The sequence below is a fragment of the Cornus florida genome, unplaced genomic scaffold, assembly GCF_030987335.1.
Source record: "Cornus florida cultivar Cherokee Brave unplaced genomic scaffold, ASM3098733v1 CherokeeBrave_3.0.0_Hap2_Chr11, whole genome shotgun sequence".
Taxonomy (NCBI): Eukaryota; Viridiplantae; Streptophyta; class Magnoliopsida; order Cornales; family Cornaceae; genus Cornus; species Cornus florida.
This window is the reverse complement of record NW_026775581.1, coordinates 39,142,681-39,164,627: the sequence shown is the minus strand read 5'-3', so window position 1 is coordinate 39,164,627 and position 21,947 is coordinate 39,142,681. Positions and strand designations below refer to the sequence as shown.

The 21,947-nt window shown below is 34.5% G+C and overlaps 1 protein-coding gene across 1 annotated transcript; it reads left to right on the top strand.

Moving 5' to 3' along the window:
- Positions 1 to 835: 835 nt before the first annotated feature.
- On the top strand, positions 836 to 9,017 carry LOC132280984 (uncharacterized; the record flags this gene model as incomplete). The annotated part of the gene is made up of 3 exons (XM_059782727.1): positions 836 to 1,259; positions 8,458 to 8,738; positions 8,880 to 9,017. Coding segments are annotated over 3 exons (843 nt in total), but the record flags the coding sequence as incomplete, so codon positions are not given.
- Between the last annotated feature and the right edge of the window lie 12,930 nt (positions 9,018 to 21,947).

Here is a 21,947-nt window from a genome sequence, read left to right as displayed (position 1 = left end):
ACGTGGGCAAGTTCAGAATTTTCCGGCACTTCCAGCACCACCATTTCCTCCGGGACAACCTCCACAGCAGTTGCATCATGGCAGAGTTTATAACTTCATGCCACATAATGCGCAGGCTCCTCAGGCTATTGAGGGTATGTTTTCTATACATGGTAGAACTGCTCGTATACTGTTTGACACTGGTGCATCACATTCTTTTGTGTCTAGATCTTTTGTTATCTTATCTGGTATGACGACTCAGTTATGTGACCAACCTCTTAATATTTATACACCATTGGGAGTTGGCGCAATTTTACGAGAGTATAGCGGTGATATCCTTATAGATATGGGCCGACTTCGATTTCTTGCAAATTTGTTAGTGTTAGATATGCATTCGTATGATGTTATACTTGGGATGGACTGGTTATCTCAGTACCATGCTCAGGTTAACTGTTACGAAAAGTCTATTGTATTTTCTATACCAGGACAGGAGATGTATCTTCTTGTTGTACCACAACCTGATAGAGGGCCTAGCACTTATTTATTCGTTCTTGAGGAGGACTCACAGGAAGCGACTACGGTATCTCTTGACAGCATCCCGGTAGTACAGGAATTCCAGGATGTATTCCAGGAAATTCCAGGCTTGCCACCGAGTCGAGAGATAGACTTCGTTATTGATTTAGCTCCAGGCACTACGCCTATTGCTAAGGTGCCGTACAGAATGGCACCAGTGGAGATGCGAGAGTTGAAAGATCAAATTCAACAGTTGCTCAGCCAGGGATTTATTCGCAGAAGTACTTCACCATGGGGAGCACCAGTACTGTTTGTCAAGAAGAAGGATGGATCTCTTCGTCTTTGTATTGATTACAGAGAACTGAACAAGGTCACTGTTCGCAACAAGTACCCGTTGCCCAGAATTGATGACCTGTTTGATCAGTTGAAGGGAGCTACTTACTTCTCAAAGATCGATTTGAGGTCTGGTTATCATCAGCTACGAGTCAGAGAACAAGATGTTCCAAAGACAGCATTTCTCACGAGGTACGGATCTTATGAGTTTCGTGTTATGCCTTTCGGTTTAACGAACGCTCCAGCTGTCTTTATGGACTTGATGAATAGAGTATTCAGAGAATACTTAGATCAGTTTGTCATTGTTTTCATTGATGATATTCTGGTTTACTCTAAGTCGGAGAAGGACCATGCTAGACATTTACGCACAGTATTGCAGACACTTCGAGAACATCAGTTGTTTGCGAAGTTTGAGAAGTGTGAATTTTGGCAGAAAGAGGTCAAATTTCTAGGTCATGTAGTGTCAGAAGAAGGGTTAGCAGTAGATCCAGCCAAGGTTGCGGCCATTATGGAGTGGGGACAGCCTACCTCACCGACAGAGATTCGCAGTTTTCTGGGATTGGCGGGGTATTATCGCCGGTTCATCCAGGGATTTTCCAAAATTGCGGGTCCACTTACTCATCTAACTAAGAAGAATGTACCATTTGTATGGGATGATTCTTGTCAGGCTGCTTTTGCTGAATTGAAGAGCAAGTTAACTTCTGCACCTGTCTTAGCCACACCTCAGAGTGGAATCGAGTATTTCGTATTTACCGACGCTTCTCTGAAGGGTTTGGGTTGTGTGTTGATGCAAGAAGAGCGACCAGTTTCTTATGGGTCTAGGAAGCTTAAGCCTCATGAGCTTAATTACCCGACTCACGACCTAGAGCTCGCCGCAGTGGTTTTTGCCTTGCGTATTTGGAGACATTATCTTTTGGGGGAGACTTTTCGATTGTTTAGCGATCATAAGAGTCTACAGTATTTGTTCACACAGAGGGAACTGAATATGAGACAGCGCAGATGGTTGGAATTCGTGAAAGACTATCACTTCTCTATTCAGTATCATCCAGGGAAAGCGAATGTTGTAGCAGACGCACTCAGCCGCCGACCCTATGTCAGCCTTTCAGCTTTGTTTACAACAGAGTGGGATGCTTTGAAGACGGTTGATGAGTTAGCAGACGCTTTTATGGCATGTGTGGTAGTAACTCCTTCTATCATTCATCAGGTCATTCAAGCGCAACTCTCAGATCAACAGTGTATTGATCGGGTTTCGGAGTTAGCCTCCGGAGATGTTCCTTTTTATTCTATAGGGACTGATGGAGGATTGAGGTACAAGGGACGTTTAATTGTGCCTTCAGCTGATAATTTGAGAAATGTTGTGATGAGAGAGACACATACTTCTCAGTTCTCTGTACATCCAGGGGGAGACAAGATGTATCAGGACATGAAACGCCAGTTTTGGTGGGCCGGCATGAAAAGAGATATAGCTATCTTTGTCTCTAAATGTAGCACCTGTCAGATGATTAAGATTGATCATCAGAGACCGCCAGGATCGTTACAGCCACTTCCCATACCAGAGTGGAAATGGGAAAGTATTTCCATGGACTTTATAGAGGGATTACCTACTTCACAGCATAATCACAACTCTATTTGGGTCATTGTTGATAGATTGACCAAGTCCGCTCACTTTCTGCCTGTTCGTTCAAACTTTACGTCAGAACAGTATGCTAAGCTGTATATTGCAGAAATGGTGAAACTTCATGGTGTACCATTGTCCATCGTATCAGATAGAGATCCGAAGTTTGTCTCAGGATTTTGGAGGAGCTTTCAGCAGGCTTTGGGTACAGAACTATATCTTAGCACTGCTTATCATCCTCAAACAGATGGACAGACTGAGCGAGTTAATCAGATTTTAGAAGACATGTTGCGGGCATGTGTTCTTGATTTTAAGGGCAATTGGGAGGAATATTTGCCGCTTTCAGAGTTTGCTTATAACAATAGTTATCAGAAAACTATTGGTATGGCACCATTTGAGGCTTTGTACGGCAGACCGTGTAGGTCTCCTGTCTGTTGGCTTGGAGTTGGTGAGAACAGCTTTTTGGGTCCTGAATTTATTAAGGACACGTCAGAAAAGATCGCTATCATTAGGGATCGGATGCGTACAGCTCAAAGCAGACAAAAAAGTTATGCTGACCGTCGAACTCGTGTTTTGGAGTTTAAGGTTGGTGATCAGGTTTTGCTTAAGGTTTCTCCTATGAAGGGAGTAATGCGGTTTGGGTCAAAGGGTAAGTTATCGCCTCGTTTTGTGGGTCCTTTTATGATTACAGATCGGATTGGGGCAGTAGCTTATCGTCTGGCTCTACCAGATAATCTTCATAGGGTACATAATGTTTTTCATGTATCTATGCTGCGAAAATTTCTACGGGACGAAGACCGATATCAACACATTGATGTGGGTGAGATTGAGTTGCAACCTGATGCAACCTATTTGGAACAACCTTACTGTATTCTCGATCGTAGGAATCAGATACTGCGCACGAAGACTATTCCATTAGTACGTGTACAGTGGAGTCATCATAGTGCTACAGAGTCTACTTGGGAACGGGAAGATATTATCCGTGCCAAGTATCCAGAGCTCTTTAATACAGGTATGTAGTGAATTTCGGGGACGAAATTCCGTTATTAGGGGGGGAGAATGTAATACCCCGTAATTAATTAAAGAGTTTAGTGTATTTAAATTCAATTATGTGTGTGGATTCCTGTACCTATTATTGTGCATGCTTCATTGTTATATTAAGTTCATTTAATGGTGCATGTAAATTAATTGTGTATGTTAAAATAGTAAATTTATGTATTTAATTGTGCATGTATTATTATAATTAATTTTATTTGTTGATTATGTTTAATTAAGCAATATTAGTTAATTAGAATATTATATTTGTGTTATAAAGTATTATGATGATATAATATATTATTTTGTAATAACAATAATAATAATTATATTAGTTTAATAATAATAATAATAATAATATAATAATAATAATAAAAGTTTATTAATAATAATATTAGTAATAATAATAATAATAGTTATAATAATAATAATAGTATTAAACCAAAGTCATGATGAAACTAGAGATTAGGATAGGATTGCATCAATGGTTATGGTTGGAATTGAAGCCATATGGTTGGGAGGATGGTTAGTTGATGAAAAAAATAAGATATTTGTAATATTTATATTATATATTTTGTATATAAATTAACTAGCTTGCCTTAGAAGAAAATAAAAGGGAGTTAGAAGCAAAGTATAAATTCTAGAGAGCTATTTTATAAGAGTGAAAGGAAAAGAGAAAGAGAAAGAAGCTTGGACCGGTGTAGGCAATTTTACCCGACTACGCGCAGACCGGCGGATTTATTTTAAATCCAAAAAGGCAAGTTATTATCTACTTTTCCCCTTTGAATTAATAAATTAATTGTTTAGCTTATTTTTATGCATAGAGCCAAGGTTTGGAGGTTAATAAATTATTAATTTTATTTTGTTAAATTAATGGAATTTTAATTATATAGGATGGTATATATTTATTTAATGTCCTATGAAATTAATAATGGCTAAAAATAATTAAATAAGACTTTAGGGATTTTTCTAGAATTTTCTAGATTTTTCCGGGCATTTTCTGCAATTTCCGGCGACCTTCCGGCGAGTTTTCCGGTCGCCGGCAGTGGGGGAGACGACCGGAGTGATCCGGTGCGACGCGGCGCACCATAGGAGGTGTACGCGCGCATCCTGGCCATTAGTGGAGTCTGATTGATCCGGTGCATCGCGGTCCATGATACCGCGGTACACCCGGATCCGTGGACGTTGGATGGAGGAGATGTAGGTGGATTGATCCGGTGTGGCGCGCACGTAGGAAATCTGATGCAACCGACCAACCAGCACACGCCGCGTCAGCAAGGCACCCCTAGTGCGCGCGTGGCAGCGCGTGCACGCGCGTGGGACTCTCCAGACGCGCGTGGGAGCGCGTGGCTGATGCCAGACGCGCGTGGAGGCGCGTGGGAGAGTGGGGAAGGTTGGGCTGCGCGTGGGGAGGCTCTGGGAGGCGCGTGAGGGCGCGTGTGGGGTCCCTACAGCTGCTGGAAATTACCAGAATACCCCTAGGGCCTGTTTTGTAAATTCCAGAACCTTAAACTTGGATTTTTAGGTACTGTGTTGGTAATTACGGGTTTAACGGGCCACGAAATTATTATTTTAACACCCGTTACTTATTCTTATGGCCGATTAATCTTTTCTAAGCATTTATTGGCTCGTTCGCAGTACGGATACTAATGTGATTTATTTAACGACATTGTTAAATATAAATAGTGTTATTATCGTATTTAATGGTATCAAACATTACTGTTAAATTAAATAAGGCCATGGTTTTAGTCAGATAAATTATCCATGATATCTTATAGGATGTTTATACTGTTAATTGATATATAAACCATGATTATTATGCTGTGTGCATTTCAGGAAATAAATGGACTGTTTAATTATGTCGCATTTATATTATATGGATGTGTTGCCATATAGAACCATATGAGCTGGCTAATAAGTTTAGACTCATTTATACCTTATGCATTCGTTGCGATAGACAGATGTGTGGCTGTCGGGGTATGTGGTTTAATATTATTGGCATGTGTTGCCTAATTGACATACTCGGTATATTTATTAATATTATTGGCATGTGTTGCCTAAATTGACATACTCGGTACATTTATTAATATTGTTGGCATGTGTTGCCTAATTTATATGCTCAGTATATTCATCAGTACTTTGCGAGGTGTTATCACTGTGTAGTTCGTTATAGTCTGTGTTGTCAGTACCGTACACCATGTATAATAGCTGATTTCCCGGGTAGGGAAAGGCGACACTTGACCACCTAGTGTGAGTCTAAGTGATCACCGTCTATTCTGGTTGAGGTCATGTTATACATCGGATAGTTCCCGTAGGATGTATACAGATATAGTACTCAACCGATTCATAATGATTAATTTATTTGATTCTCTGATTTGGGTCATAGTAGAGAGGACTTGCTCGTGGGGTTGACCCACCATTGTTGTTATTTCAGGATACGGTCAGTATCCGTTTCAAGGCTGAGGTTAGCAGTGTGGGACCATCATCCGAACTCATCTACTCTTACGATCCAGTGCAGGGTAGAAGTTTTATGTAATACTTCAGTTTCAGTTTTTATTTACTTTTGACGTTGAACTCTCAGGGTTATATTTAGGGATCCCTGACGTAGGATTTCCAAGTTGTAATGAAGTACTGCATTAAATAAAGGATGGATGGATGTTGTATTATTTAATGTTTCTTTCCTGTCTAAATTCTTTTAATTCCATCATTTTGTATTCCATGCTTGTATATTGCCAATTGTTTTTGATATCCCTCGTTTTTCGTGTATAAGCCTGATCAACTTATGCGTGGAAAATGTGGGGGTGTTACATCTAGAGACTTCATTTTCTGTGCGAAAGGACCATTTTTCCCTTGGGCCCATACTTGGTCTATTTTTAACCCTTGCTTCCGTTTTCATTCTCATTGATTTCCATGACTTCATGGAAGGTCGCTTAGGTATCTTAGGGACGATACATCCCTAGAGACCTTGCTTATGTTTTCACTTCCACATTCAGGATCCGTTATCGGATCAACCTTCGGGTCGGACGCACTGACTTATAAAACCAGAGTCGTCACAATAACTCGCCGGTTCATTACGCCGACAGTCTTACTTGTCGGGGCTGGCTTTGGTTCTCAGGATTGTTGTGGTCGGTTTGTAATTTGTTAGCGACAGCACTTCAGCTTTATTTTTTTTATATTTTTTTATTTTGTTTTTTTTAAGTAGGAATGGAATAGTCATTCTTTTTGTCCGAAGGTGGAATGATTTTGATGAAATGACCATTCTCCAAGAATGGTAGAGAATGACGATTCCAAGTTTAAAATCGGGCACCAAACGTAAAAATGGAAAAAAAAAAAAAAAAAAAAAAAAAAAAAAAAAAAAAAACCATTCCATTCCCACTTTCTTTGTATTCCATTCTACCGTAATAAACTAACCCTAAATTCCGTAATTCATCATTAAGTAAATTCAAATTTCATACATCGTTCTATTCATGCCTATTTAAATTCACATATCATCATCCTTAGGTCCATATTTAGTCTTCGGGACCTTAAATAAACAATTCGGGGCCAAACGGGACACTCATTGGTGTGCTCGAGCACCTTCACATGGTGCTCGAGCACCCTTTCGCAGAAGATAGTGCTCGAGTACTGTAATATGGTGCTCAAGCACTGCTTCGTGAATAGCCCGAAACCCCATTTTTCAGCCATGTTCTTTCTTGTTACGGGTCCTAATGCATGTTACTAAGTCCCACAAACATCCAAGAACAAATCTACATCAATTTAACATGTAAAAATCCCATTAAAGTAGATCTAAGCATCAATTTAATAATTCATACATCAGGAACATCAATATGAACATATAGTCATAAAACCGTATTTTCTAGATCAATTTAAACATGGATTCAGATTTTAATAGTTCTTTAATCATCCCTAAAGTTATACTAGAGACATATAGATCACAGGTCTAAGGGAGAAGTATAGAACAAAGAACTTGTCTTAAACTTTCGGATCGAAAGCTAAACTCCTTCTTCTTTATTCTTCTTTTCTAATGGTCCTTCTTCTTCTTCTTCCTTCTCTCTCTCTTTCTCTTTCTCTCTCTAGTTTCTATTTTTCTCTTTCTAGATTTACTTTAAATGTATATATATTGATAAATATATACTACATATATCCTAGACCTAACCTACGTCTAACAAACTTAAACTTGGTAACTAATTTAATAAAACATTATTTTTAATGAAAATACTATATATATATATATATAGAGAGAGAGAGAAAGAGAAATATTATTATATATATAAGTACTAATCCCCATGGTCACTATCCAACCCATTTAGGATTCCACTCAAATAGTCCAAGACCCATCTAGCTGGTCCATAAGCTATACCCAAATCCTTAAACTTTCTAAAATAAAAATAAACAAATCATTTACTAGCACAATTAAACATTTGAACATAATTTTAATTTCACAAACACATCATATGAAATCAAATAAAATACACATACACAATTAGCCACATAAATAATTTAATTAACTCAATTAAAATAATTAAATAAAACAATTAAACACATAATTAAATATAAAAGCTATTAAACAAATAGCCACGTAATTAAATAAAAATGCAATCTTGAATGCTTCCACAACAGTTGCTTGGTTGCAATCGGAGATTTCTGAGGATTCCATGTTAAACCTGGTTAGGAAGTTTGGAGTTTTTCTTTTTTCATTTGCCGTATGGTAAATAGGTTCGATATGGTTTTTTTCTGCTTTTTATTCCCACTATATTGTGCCAAGAAAACCATGCACAACATCTTGAAATCCAGGATTGACTTTTAAGGTCTATTTTTGAACCATTCTAGTGCTAACCCTATTTTGTAAGGTCTATTTTTGAACCATTCTAGTGCTACCCCTATTAAGCTGGATGGGAATATTTTACACAAGAATAGATCATTTCGTGCATCCAAAGTCATTTTCTGGCTGTAGTGGTCTAAATGCTTCATTGGATCTTCAGTCCCATCAAATTTGATAAACTTTTGCATGATAAACCTTTTTAGCCTCCCAATTTGTTCTATCTCATTGGTGAAGGGGGTTTTGATTATGGAGGCTGTGAACTCTCTGGACATGTCTTCAGGCGTTTGGTCCTTCAGTCCCTTGATCTGTTCATCCACTTCTCTCCTGAACTTGCCCGGATATCGTTGTCAATCAAATGTTGAAGATATCCCTTCGGAATTAAAGTGTTACGTTTCTCAGATTCAGCGTGATCTTCAAAGCCTTGTGTTAGTGTATAACGTGGTATTCCTAATGTAGATTCCGCCGCGACTTGGGATTAACTGGCTGCGTCATTCACATTTTGTTCGGGCGTGGCTCGAAGTGCGATAGGATTTTGTGGAGGAATCCTTGGTTACTGAAGGTTGTTATTGTCCCCTTGAACAGTTGGGACTAGCAGCCGGTTCAACTGTTCCTTCCAATGCTCGAGCTGTTGATCTTAGGGGATCCGTCGATCAACAGCTGGCAAGGGAGGAGGCATCAGCCCTGAGTTTCTCGTTCTCCTGTTGTAGGGCATTGATTTAAGCGGTGCTTGCCTCACTGGCTTGCCTTAAAGTATTGATATACTGGGCAATTGGCCTCATTCGCTTGGCACATAGGATTGAATTATTCCTGCATCTCTTCATGCATTTTTGTATGATTTCTAACTGTTGCATTTGAATGGCGTCCGATCCCATTGTCATCCCGGAGCAATGTCGCATGTATCAAACAACTCAACAATGGTGGTGAGAGGCCTTTAATCCCCTTCCCACATACGGCACCAAAGTGTAAGTGTAAAAAATTTCAGCCCAAATATGATGATTCGACCCTAAAGATCAACACTTCAAACACTTAATCAGGAAAGTATACGAACTGTTGTACAGAATATTGAGAAAGAGAGAACAAAGGCTACTTTGAACGAGAATCAGATGATCTCCTTTTGATCTTAGTCTTTGTATTTATATTTGCTACAGTCAGGATTCTCTGGGGACGTTACGAACCGTTACATTTATAGCTTTAAATTTTTATAATTGTGTATCATTTATTTTCGGGCGTTATTGCCAGCTGCATGTGGTTATAACCTAAGGCTAGATTTTCCAAGCTGGATCTTAGTCATTGGGCTGCTTCGGATATTGGGTTTTTCCTTACTGTAACTTTATTCAATGGGCTACTCTCTCTGGACCGCGTGTATGATTGGGTTTCTTTTTTTACTCGGCTGACATATGGCATTTTATGAGTGGTGGGAAAGTTTCCCTCCACGGCTTCAATTGTTAGTATTTTGTCATTCACTTTAATGTCATTTGTACATATTTTTTAGTATATGCTAATGGCTATATTTTGGTAAATTTTGTTGGTACTTGTGATTCAAATGTGTTTTGGTTAGTGACCATCACTGTTTCTTGCTACTTGGAACAACATATCAGGTATCTTTTTAATTTTGTTCAACATATAGTACATATTTAGAAGTTATGACTTTAAGCATTGCTGACTAAGTTATGATAAGTGCACAAAACTTGAAATTTTGTACTCAAAAATAAATATTTAATTAATCTTTTATATTAGTTAAATGTTCTTATCTTTGTTTTTCATTTTTTATAAGGGTTAATTTCATAAGAAGAAAAGAAGGAAAATAACAAAAATATGAGAATTTCTGGCTACATAAAGGATTAGAATTTATTTATAGCTGATGAAGAGCGCCAGAACTATTGTAGGAGAGATGGTCTAGTACATAACCAACTTTATAAGGGATATCAAGTTCAATTCCTGATTTCAACACAATTGTTCTATTTTTTATACATGGCTAGTCAATTTCAAATTCAAAATTAGACCAGCATTGGATTTGTGGGAAAAGTTTTTCGAATCAAATATCAATTCAAATTGGAAACTAACAAGATTTTATCAATATTTAAATGTATTTAGATTTTTTTTCTTTTTCTTTTTTCCCTCTTGTATTTTGATTTTCAAGTTTTTTTTTTTTTTCTTTTTCCGTCCTAATTCTTCCCTTCTAAACTCTATCAATAGGGACTCTCAAAACCGGGGGAAGGATATATAAGGGAGTAGGGAAGAATATATTAGAGTTACAGATAGCTTTGTATTCTCTTACATCTTTTTTTGTAATTCTTTGCAATCTATAAAAAATTATTTTATTTTTATGTGTTATTTTCTTATTAATTTGCTAGCTTAAACACCCCCTCTTAAGGGAGTGATGAAGCCACCATGACTGAAATGTAACTAAATTCCTTTCTCTTGTATAAATTTTCCTCATCAGAGCATTTCTTTTATTCTGAATTTTATGTATATAAAAAAATGGGGTAAGTGCAAGCAACACCCCTAAAGTATACTTTTCTTAGTACTTTTACCCCCCTGCTTAAAAAGGTGTGCAAAAAACACCCCTATTCTTCTCAATTTGTGCAAAAACACCCCTCAATTAATATAATGCCTATTTTACCATTTTACTCTTCCAAAAATGCCTTTACCAAACCAAAAATTATGGGTTTTCGAGATGAAGGCTCAAAAAGGGAATTGAAGGGTTTCCTGTGTTTGATTGAAACCCCAAAATAAAGCAAAACTAGTACTGGCAGTTGTTGCAATAAGAGGAGAAGAAAAAAAAATGGTGCTTTGCCCCACCTTGATTTCTTCTGCTAACAAGGGGATAAAACAGAGCCTGTAACATCTAATTTTCAATTTTTTTTTCCTACATCTACATCTATATTTCGGTAAGCATTCAACTCCACTCTTTGGAGGAGTGCTTCTTGACGATAAATTATTGTTGCTACTATTCTTGCTACTGCAACTGCCTTTTATTCTTGAAGATAACTTCACAAACACTTCCTTCCTTTGGGGGCAGTTTGCATAGAATAACCAAAGGGCAAGACACAACATAGCTCCTACTGAAATAAGGACCAATCCCGTATTTACCATCTGCAAATAATGTTGCAGGGGAGGACAATGACCTGAACTAGTACTGGACAGTGACCTGAAGTGATATTTGGATAAAAGGAAAGGATTTTCCGGGTTCGCCATGGCCGTGATCGAAATTGGCGAAAACACGACGGCGAGGTGGAGCAGCAGAATCGATAATGCAATGAACTGATAAGGATGAGGAACATGACAATGAAATTTCCATTGAAAGATAGGTTTGTAATTGTTGGGGATTTTGGATATTTTTATACAATCTCATTTTTAAGTCCATTCACATAATCATATCAAAATACACTTTGGACTAAAACCCTTCTATATTCATATAATTAACAATGTAATCATACCACAATATATATAGTATAAATAAAACAATATACTAAAATAATAAGCTAGTAAAATAACAACAAATACATATTAGAGTAGTAGAGAGTAAGAAACTCCTGGCGTGTTTAATAGAGAGGCACACAATACTGCACTATCCTAAAGCCTTTACAGCCTCTCTACGTGCAGGATGTGACGACTATGAAAGGCTCCAAGATACAACTCCAATGTCCTCCATGTGCACATTCACAGATTGACAATCACCAAATCTTGTAGTGTCATGTTGCCCATAAACTCAGATGTATAATTAAATATATATAATATAGTATTTGGTTGAAGAATGAAGGAATGAGTTTTAGAAAAGAAACTGAAGAAGAGAAGTAAAAACTGTTGGGTTTTAATAAAATAATTTACATGTAGAAATCAAGAATACTATAATTAATTAAACAGATAATTTAGTCTCGTACCTGATTGATGATTAACGCACATATACCTTTAGATTTTGGATGATAGCCTTAGAATTGTTTGTGATCCTACAAAATATTAGAGTGCTTTACCCCCTTCTGAGAGTTGTTCTTCGATAAGGCTGAATAAGGGTTTAAAACCCTTATATAACAACAACCCCGTACGCGGGCGCCGGGGGGGGGGGGGGGGGGACGGCTTCTCTACAACTAAACATACCTAAGTCTCCCTTCCCATCATGAAAACTTAGATATAAATGGTTAGAATTAAATCATACCAAATAATTTGGAAAACCACAATCCAACGTTATAAAACCATACTCCCAATTAGACCACCAAATTGAAAAGTACAACCCAATCCATCAAGTACCAATAATCACATTGCAATCATATTTTAGCAAACATAGTGCATAGGACCATAAAAAAAAATTTATTATTTATATATAAAAATTTCCAACAATCTCCCACTTAGTCCATGCACTCTAAGTTTTATAAAAATGACATTGTGGATGGCAACACACTTTAGAAAAAGTCGAGTGGTCACTCATTTTTGTTTTATAAAAATACAATTATCGAAATAGATGGATTGATACTTTAGAACACTCTCCTCCATAGACTTCCTCAATAGTGGATCATGAATACGTAGACAAGTAATATATTAGTCTAAACAGTTCCATGATCTCAAAACCGATTCCATCAGGTTTCAAGCAAATATAGTGGTTTTTACTGTATTTCATGAGATGTGCAAACTACATGTGGTCTAAACGCACACCTCACTATTCGTCCCGCTTCATATCATTGCGGTATGACACCTGAACATATTACAATAAACCGCCAACCTTCTGTTCAGTGTCAGGGTTTACCAATATGGAGCCAATCTCATATCTAGCCCAAGCTATCCTCATGGAGTACGTGTGAAAACTCCCACAGGCAAACTTTAATATTTATGTTTGGATTTACCAATGTGGTGTCAATCTCACATCTAGTCCAAATAACCTCATGAGTGTATTATCACTCCCAGACAAATCTTATATTTAGATTTACCGATATGGTGTCAATCTCATATCTAGCCCAAATAACCAAATGAGTGAAATATCACTCCCAGACAACCTTTAATAATTATTTTGAATTTAAATAACTGTCACCATAGATGTAAACTGGAGGAAAAATAACTATCACCACAATGCGTACAGAAACTAACTGTAATGTAGCATATACAAAAGAAATATCAGACATCATAACATAATGACTCTTAAATACCTATCCGAATCACATGTTCTTTAAATACTTTATTATCTTCGGCTGAAGACTTTAGTAAGAGGATTTGCAACAATCTTTCTGTAACCATATAGGGAAATCTTAATGACACTTAAACCTTAAAACCTTCTCATGCTTGAAAATGTACTTTATGTTAATGGGCTTACTACGCTTGGTCACCCTTAAATTGTTTCCATATATTTAATTAACATAAGCCTTTAGAAAAAGTCCAAGTATTCTAGTAGCACGATCTCTATGAATCCTAATGCCAATGACATACTTTGCATACCCATGTCATTCATGTCAAAAACTTTACATAAAATTCTTAATATCATGTATCACAACATATAGGACAAGGAAAACAAAAAATAACTCCCACTGAACTTGAGGTAAATGTATTTATCCATAACATTTTCTTTGAACCTACAATTAATAACCACTGTACCAAAATTTGGATATCACTGCTGTAAAACTTGCTTAAGCCATAAATGAGTGAAAATGAAAAAATGACTCTTAAAGAGTCTTTTAATGAAATTGGAAAAAAATCTCAAAGAAATCAACACTTCACTTTTATTTAAACACTTAGTCATCAATTTTGTCTTGTATCCATCAAACACCTCAAAAACACCGACTACAACATACTTCCAAGCTCTAGAAGATCTCCTAAGCTAAACATGTTTAGGAACTAAATTGGAAACTAAAAGAAAAACCTACAAAGAAGAAATAACTAATTGAGTGGGAATAACTGAAAGAGTGGGAACATGAGCTTTAACTGAAATCACTAAAGAAAGTAAAATGAAACCTGAAATAAATAGAATATTTGCTGAAAATGTTTTTCTGCAAAAGAAACTACAATATCTTAAACTCCCACTGGATTCACCACTCTCATTAAATATGCATGACATATTCTAATAATCTCCATAGGTTTACAGGATAGTAAAATTTCGAATCCTTTAATCTTTCAAGATACCCAATAAAATAATCATTGGTAGTGTGAGTATTAAGCTCCTTAATATCTGCATTCTATAACTCTGTCTCTATAAGACATCCTTACATTTTTATTTTTCTGCAACTTTATTCTGTTCAGGAAAACTAGGAGTGGTGTACTGTGGCACAATGCATTGCTCTTTAAGTATGTACTGAAAGTATTACAATTTACACCCTCCTTACTATTCTCCCATTAAAACTCACAACCTTAGTACGATCTTAAAACCATAATCATTATACCCAACTACTTTAAACTTTAGTTTGGTATGTTTTACACATATCAAGTGCTTCGGATTCTGGTGGATCAAGTATACAATTATACCTTGAGAACCCATCAATGAAGACAATGAAATACCTTTACCCCAAACGAGCTGCAATAAGAAATGAACCACAAATGTCGGTATATTATCCAAAAGACTGAATGACCGACTAGCCTCAAAAATTACGTTTTTTAGCATCTGTCCTTTAACACAACCAACGCATAAAATTTGTGGCCCAATAATCTCATCCTTGACCAAGTGTTTAAGTCTCTTTTGAGAAACATTCCCCAATATCCTATGCATAGCATAAATGAATCCTCTCTAACCAAAGCACGATTTTATTCGGAAGGTATCAAGTCTATAGAAAAAACAAGAAACAAGTAGGATCACATCCGAATCCATCCACCATGTCTATACTTATACTTTTTCCAAGTTAGGCTCAAATATTAATATGGCAATTTTTTTTCCTACTTTATTTTTCTTTTTCACCACAATGACCTTTTTCTTTTGATGTCCTTTTATTTCTACAGAACCAACATTTATCATTCTATGATCAATGTATTTTCATGTATTATTCTATCTTTCTTTATTCTGTTTAGTCTTATACACTTTTTGCCGCCTAATTTTTTCTTAAAACTATTCTTGCTGTCACGACAAGATAAGCTGACTCGGTTTTGACACCCTTAAATCACTCCCCTTCAATCACACAAAGTGCTGACAGCTGGTTAATGTCACATTTAACTTCTTGTGAATTATAATTCACCTTGAAAGGCTGAAAAACCTAAACAGAGAATAAATCACCATGTGAACTAATTACTTATCATCAAATATGATTCCCTACTACCTTAGATCATTAGCCAGCTTGCACATCATATAGATGTACTTCCTTACTGAACCATTGTCATCATATCTGACTAACATAAACCATGTCAGATAATAGTATTGTTGTTGTTTCTTAATGCCTATTAACTCTTTCTTGATAAAATTAAGAAGATAAAATCAAGAAACTCATTGGCAGTATCAAAAACTAGAATACCATCCTGAATTGTATGACCAATAGAAGCATAAATTAATCTAATGGCATGGTAGTACCTTTAGTCCACATAAAAAAAATGTAACTACTTTTCTACCTAAGAAGATTCTGCACTAGACATATGGGTTTCTTCTTAAAATAAAATACAGACTCGTAGTCCAAGAAATCAAAATCTGTCTTCTAGGCAATATAATTTTAACCATTCAATGGTTCAATCCCTATGAGCTATCTTTAAAATTGCGGAAGCGTATATAACCTGAATTGATGTTATATTGAATAACACCACATAAACAACATATAAAATAATATGTCACAGTTTTAGGGATTATTACTTTAATTCGTGCTTGGGGTTTTAAGTCGAATTTCTTAGGGTGTTTTACTATGTGCAAAAAACCGTCCACCTTGCGGGAACAAATAAAATGCCATCTAAAAATTACCTTTTAGCAGAATTTTATATTTTACTTTACCCCCCAAACCTGCGATAAAATCGCGCATAGACCTATTTGATTATACTTGAATTATTGCTAAACACTTCCACTACCTTTTGGTAATGGGGTTGTTTAGTTATAATCTAAGCACTCTCAAATATTCTACTCACTACATTAAAGACATTGATCACCTTTTAGCAGAACTTATGCCCTCATTTAGGTAAGTACACTGTAAGACCTCAATAAGACCAATGCCTTAAAATTTCAAAAAATAATAATAACCTCTATGAGCATGTCACCTTTGGCAGACATTACACACTTTGGTTACCATCTTTGAAACGGTCAATTTACCGATCTTCCTAAACCCCAAGAAAGAACTTATGCTGCAGAAGTTTCATTTATTTAAGTTCAATAATTTCTTTATAATTCACATAAACTAAACCCAAATATTATGGAACACTTAATTTTACTGTAATTTAAATGGCTCTAACACAAATAAAATTAAGTCTCCTCATACATATCAAGAAATTACAGTGAATAATATAAAGCATGCACATCAATCAAGATTTAAAAATCTTAGTTCTTTTTATACTTTAATTAAAAGAAAATAATAAAACTTAATGCATGTAATTCAAGATAAATAACTCATAACAGAGATCTCAAATATACTGCATAACAGAGATATCAAATAATACTTCAAGAAGCATATGTGCATGTAAAGCAAGTTTTAATACCTCAGTGTACATTAATTGACCATGACATTGGATTCACCTTATATTAATATATATAAACCCTTATTCAATATATTTCACATGACATTGGATTCACCTCTCTGTCATGCATATATATTGACCATCAATTAATGAAAAAGAAACTGGTAATATGTGATTAATCCAATAAACATGCTTGAGACAAATATCAATTGATATTGTTCAGGTTACACTAACCTTATATTCAATATTCATCAAGTTTAAACCTGATATCAAATAATTTACTCATGCACTATATACACAATTGTATATACATACATGCTGGACAAATTAGTAACTTAATAAACATATATATACTAGTCCATATAAACTAACTTGTAATTCTAGATGAAACTAGTCCACGCATGAAACAAAAGATTTTCAAGTTTAAAATTAACTTGTAGATGAACCCACTCTAAATTCATGAAACCACAAACTTTATTATTCTTCATGTTCATGCTGTACATATGTGGATGTGGTGGTTTATGACTTCAAATAATGCATCAAAACAGAAAATTAATGGATTATTCACACAAAAATCAGCCATAACCCATGACATATAAAATCTAGGTTTTTGATTTTCGTGAATTCTCAAGATAGAAAAATCAATTATGATGTACACATGCACAGATAATCTTCAAGCAAAACAGAAAAATACGTAATATAATAATATTATTCTATTCATCAATCACGTAACAATTTGGGTTATGATTCATGTAATAGCTAGTAATACACACGCTTAAGCAATTTACATGATCCTCGAGGTGAACAATGACTAACCAATGCCCATTTCACAAGAACTTTCAAACCGAAAAGAATTATGCTTCCACAGAATATATCAAAACGAAAACACATCGATGGATGCAAACAGAACAAATATAAAGTTTCGATTCGACATTAAGTAATAATATCAATTTGTGATCCGACTTTAAAATATATATATATTCTCGATTTCTACACCAAATTATTTTCCCTTTTAATTATATGTTAAATATTGACAGCATAATTAATTCTTAAATCGATTAATATCATACTGATGTCAATAAATAATATGTAATTCATTCTTTTTCCTGATTTCTACAATATAAATCCTAACTAAACTTGGCTCTGATAATAATTGTTGGGTTTTAATCAAATAATTTACATGTAGAAATCAAGAATACTACAATTAATTAAACAGATAATTTAGTCTCGTACCTGATTGATGATTAACGCACATATACCTTTAGATTTTGGATGATAGCCCTAGAATTGTTTGTGATCCTGCAAAACATTAAAGTGCTTTACTCCTCTCCTAAGAGTTATTCTTCGATAGGGCTGACTAAGGGTTTAAAACCCTTATATAACAACAACATGGGGGACGGCTTCTTTACAAATAAACATACCTAAGTCTCATTTCCTATCATGGAAACTTAGATGCAAATGGTTAGAATTAAATCACACCAAATAAGTTGGAAAATCACAATTCAACGTTATTAAACCATACTCTTAATTAGACCATCAAATTGGAAAGTACAACCAATCCATCAAGTATCAATAATCACATTGCAATCCTATTTTAGAAAACGTAGTGCATAGGACCATAAAATAATTTTTATTATTTATATATAAAAATTTCCAACAAGAACGTCTTTAATCTGTTAGAATAACCATATATTTATAGGCTATTTTCACAGCCTTAGCCAATAGACATAACTAGTCATAAGGGGTCACGTCACACCTCTTCAAAAATAAGAAGTTTTAAAAGCTTTTATGTCTTATTCAAAAAAACCTAACAATCCCCCACAAGTTTTTAAAACTTCAAACTTCAAAATATTATATAAAGATATAAATATAGATATATGGAAAAATAAAATAACTTGGCAACTGAGTACTATGCAATAGGTGCAAAAGTCTTCTGGACTTGAACTTGCACTTAGTGTTACTGTCTCCATCTGAGGAACCCGAGAGACTAGGTCTTGAACTCGGCCCCTTGAATCAGATTTCAACATGTAGCACACAAAGTATTGACTTAAGACTTGATTAGCGATGTAGCACTATTAATGGCCATGCGCTGGTATCTTAATTCTCATGAGAGTTACTAGAGAATAGCCTAATTCTCATAGTCGTGGCCTCACGACTACTCTCACTTAGGTGAGTCCTCTAAAGGTACATGTGACCTATACCTTACAAGAGTTTGCTTGCCTCAGGCTCATTCAGTGAAAAACCCTTCCTAACATCACATTAAATAGCACTGGTGCCATAGGGATGGGTAGGAGTAGATTTTCATGAGAAAACTCCTAATAAGAAAGTGTTGTAAATAAGTCACGCAGTACGGATTGTTTCTACACGTTGAACCTAATTCATGGGATCTCCAATCACAAAGGACAGGTTACTTCCAAAGGTGACTCCGTTAGGGCTTAGGCCCATCCCCCTCGACACTTCTAGGACTATGCTCCTAGAAATTAAGAATCCCAGTCTCTTATATTATTTTATTTCTCTAGAGAATTCTAGGACTACGCTCCTAGAAAGAAAAGACGGTCTTTCTATTTTAAAACGTCTTTGAAGTACGTGCATCCTCCTACTTCTATCACTAGCTATTGACTTAAATCAACTGTTAACATGTCTCAAAGACTAGAAGAACACAATGGTTAATCGTAAAATGATATATACACACTTTAAATATATAAACATCTCTATACATAATCACTGCATCAAGTTGCACACTCAGAATCTCTAATTTATGCAAATATCATCATCACAATAATTTTCATAATAATGATAAACATATAATTGTAGTGTATGTATACCCCACATTTCAAGATTATAAAATAATTGATGAGGAAAGATAGGAACACAAAATCTTATATTTGAATCAATACATAAATATAAGATATAATGTTATATAAATAAATTTTAAAGCACACTGGTGATATTAACTAAAGCAAAGAAGATGTCTCATTTAAGTTTGGACTCAAACAACTGCTTGAGTACCAATCAAACTAGTGCTTTGAATAACATATGACTGTTCTCAGGTCTAAACATCTTACTCATTAATTTATTTATTTTAAATTCAGACCCAATAGTTGCAAATATAATTGCATGTATTTCAAATACGGTCAAAATAGTGTGGATGATGAAATCAATTCATCCCAAATAGAATTATTCATCCTTTTTTTAAAAAAAAAAAAATTTTGAAAATAAACGTTTTCTCTCCAAATGAAACCATTTCACAAAAATCGAATTGCTCTTTACTCACTTGTACATACGGCTAAACAGATGTTGCTTATAGTTAGAAAATGTATTTTAACAAAATAAGTAAACAACGGTTACAGTAATGTTTTGGTAGGACTATATATCACTAAATATTTATTATCCCTCTAACTCTAAGATAATCCAGAATGAAACGTTATGTGATTTTCCAAAATTCAATTTTGAAACGTTCAATTTTTACTTTTAATTTTTTAGGATCCAAAATTCAAAAGATATGTCTTTTCTAAAAACAAGACGGTTAATGCATTTGAATTTAATGGTAATGAACTCTACTAAAAACAGGGGACTCTCCACAGCTGTCAATCTAATGGTTAATAAATTACTGAAAAAATACATGGATTTCCAACTATATTAGGATTCACAATAAAAAGTTATTTATTATCCTTCCAACTCTAAGATAAACGTTGTGTGATTTCCTAAATGATGCAACTTTTCAAATTTTATTTAAAAGTAATAAAATTCAAAATATGATTATTATTTATCATTATTAAAAATGAAAAAGAGTTTTAATTTAAATATACAACTCTTACTAAAAGACGTGACTTTTAAGTGTGTTTTCTATTTAAAAGTAATAAAACTCAAAATGATAATTTTTTTTTCTTCCTTATAACACTAATTAATAGACCACAGGAGTCCTATTGAAATAGAATAGTATTTGATATGCAATGAACCAGTTTGAAGTCTATACACGGTGCTGTATATATATATATAATTTTACTTTATATCTCTTTTGTTTTCTAAATAAAAGATTCTTTCCAAATGACCAGAGACACGAAATACAACTTTCGTTTGAACCAAGTGGTGTCTCTTAAACGTTGTTCAGAGTCTTAAAATAACATCGTAGTTATAACAATGAATAGCCATAATAAAAATAATTTTAATCAAATTCACTAAGCATATGACTATATATATATATAATATATATACACATACACACGAGAGTTATATCCAATCACATAGTCCTTGTAATTAAGGACTAATTGAGTCTAAGTACTCTTCTTATTCCCAACTCTCTGAGATACTTAACAAATCAGAATATGCAACATATTTTAATTTCATATAGAACACACAGTCAACAAACAAATGTTTTTTTACATGAAATTGAACTTTGAATTTCATGTTCAAGAAAACACATTCAAATATACATTTATGGAGCACTTATGTGTAAGTGTCTAAATATAAGTGCAAAGTTCTAACAAATGTGTGATAAAGCATGTATTCTGAAACATTATATAACAAGTTCTTCACATTAAAGTATGTACTAATGCAGAAAAACATTATAAGTTAAATTAATATTTTATAATGCTAACTAATATGAGTTTTCATATCAACAAGTATTATATATATTTAATTATTTATGTGTTACTTCAGACACACACACATAGATAGAATGAAAAATATAACATTCAACTTGTATCCCAATATAGTTGTTTCAGAACCGATGTGTCCTTACTTACGAAATATATATATATATATATATATATATATATATATATATCAATGCGACCTTTTTATATGGTATTCTTTTAAACGTAAGAAACTCATTCCAAACAAAGTCCTCTAATATTCGAATTCAAATTCCATATATATATATATATACACACACACACATACACACATATTTAAATCAATACATTTTTTCGAACAGGTATGTACTGCATCCGTTTGGACGTGACTATTTTATTTGCTGTAATTGTGTTATTTTCTCGTACAACTACATAGAATCAACTAAACTATACAGAATCAATTACTATTCCTATTTTTAATATAACACTTTTCTTTTGAAAAGAATTAAAAGTAAAAATT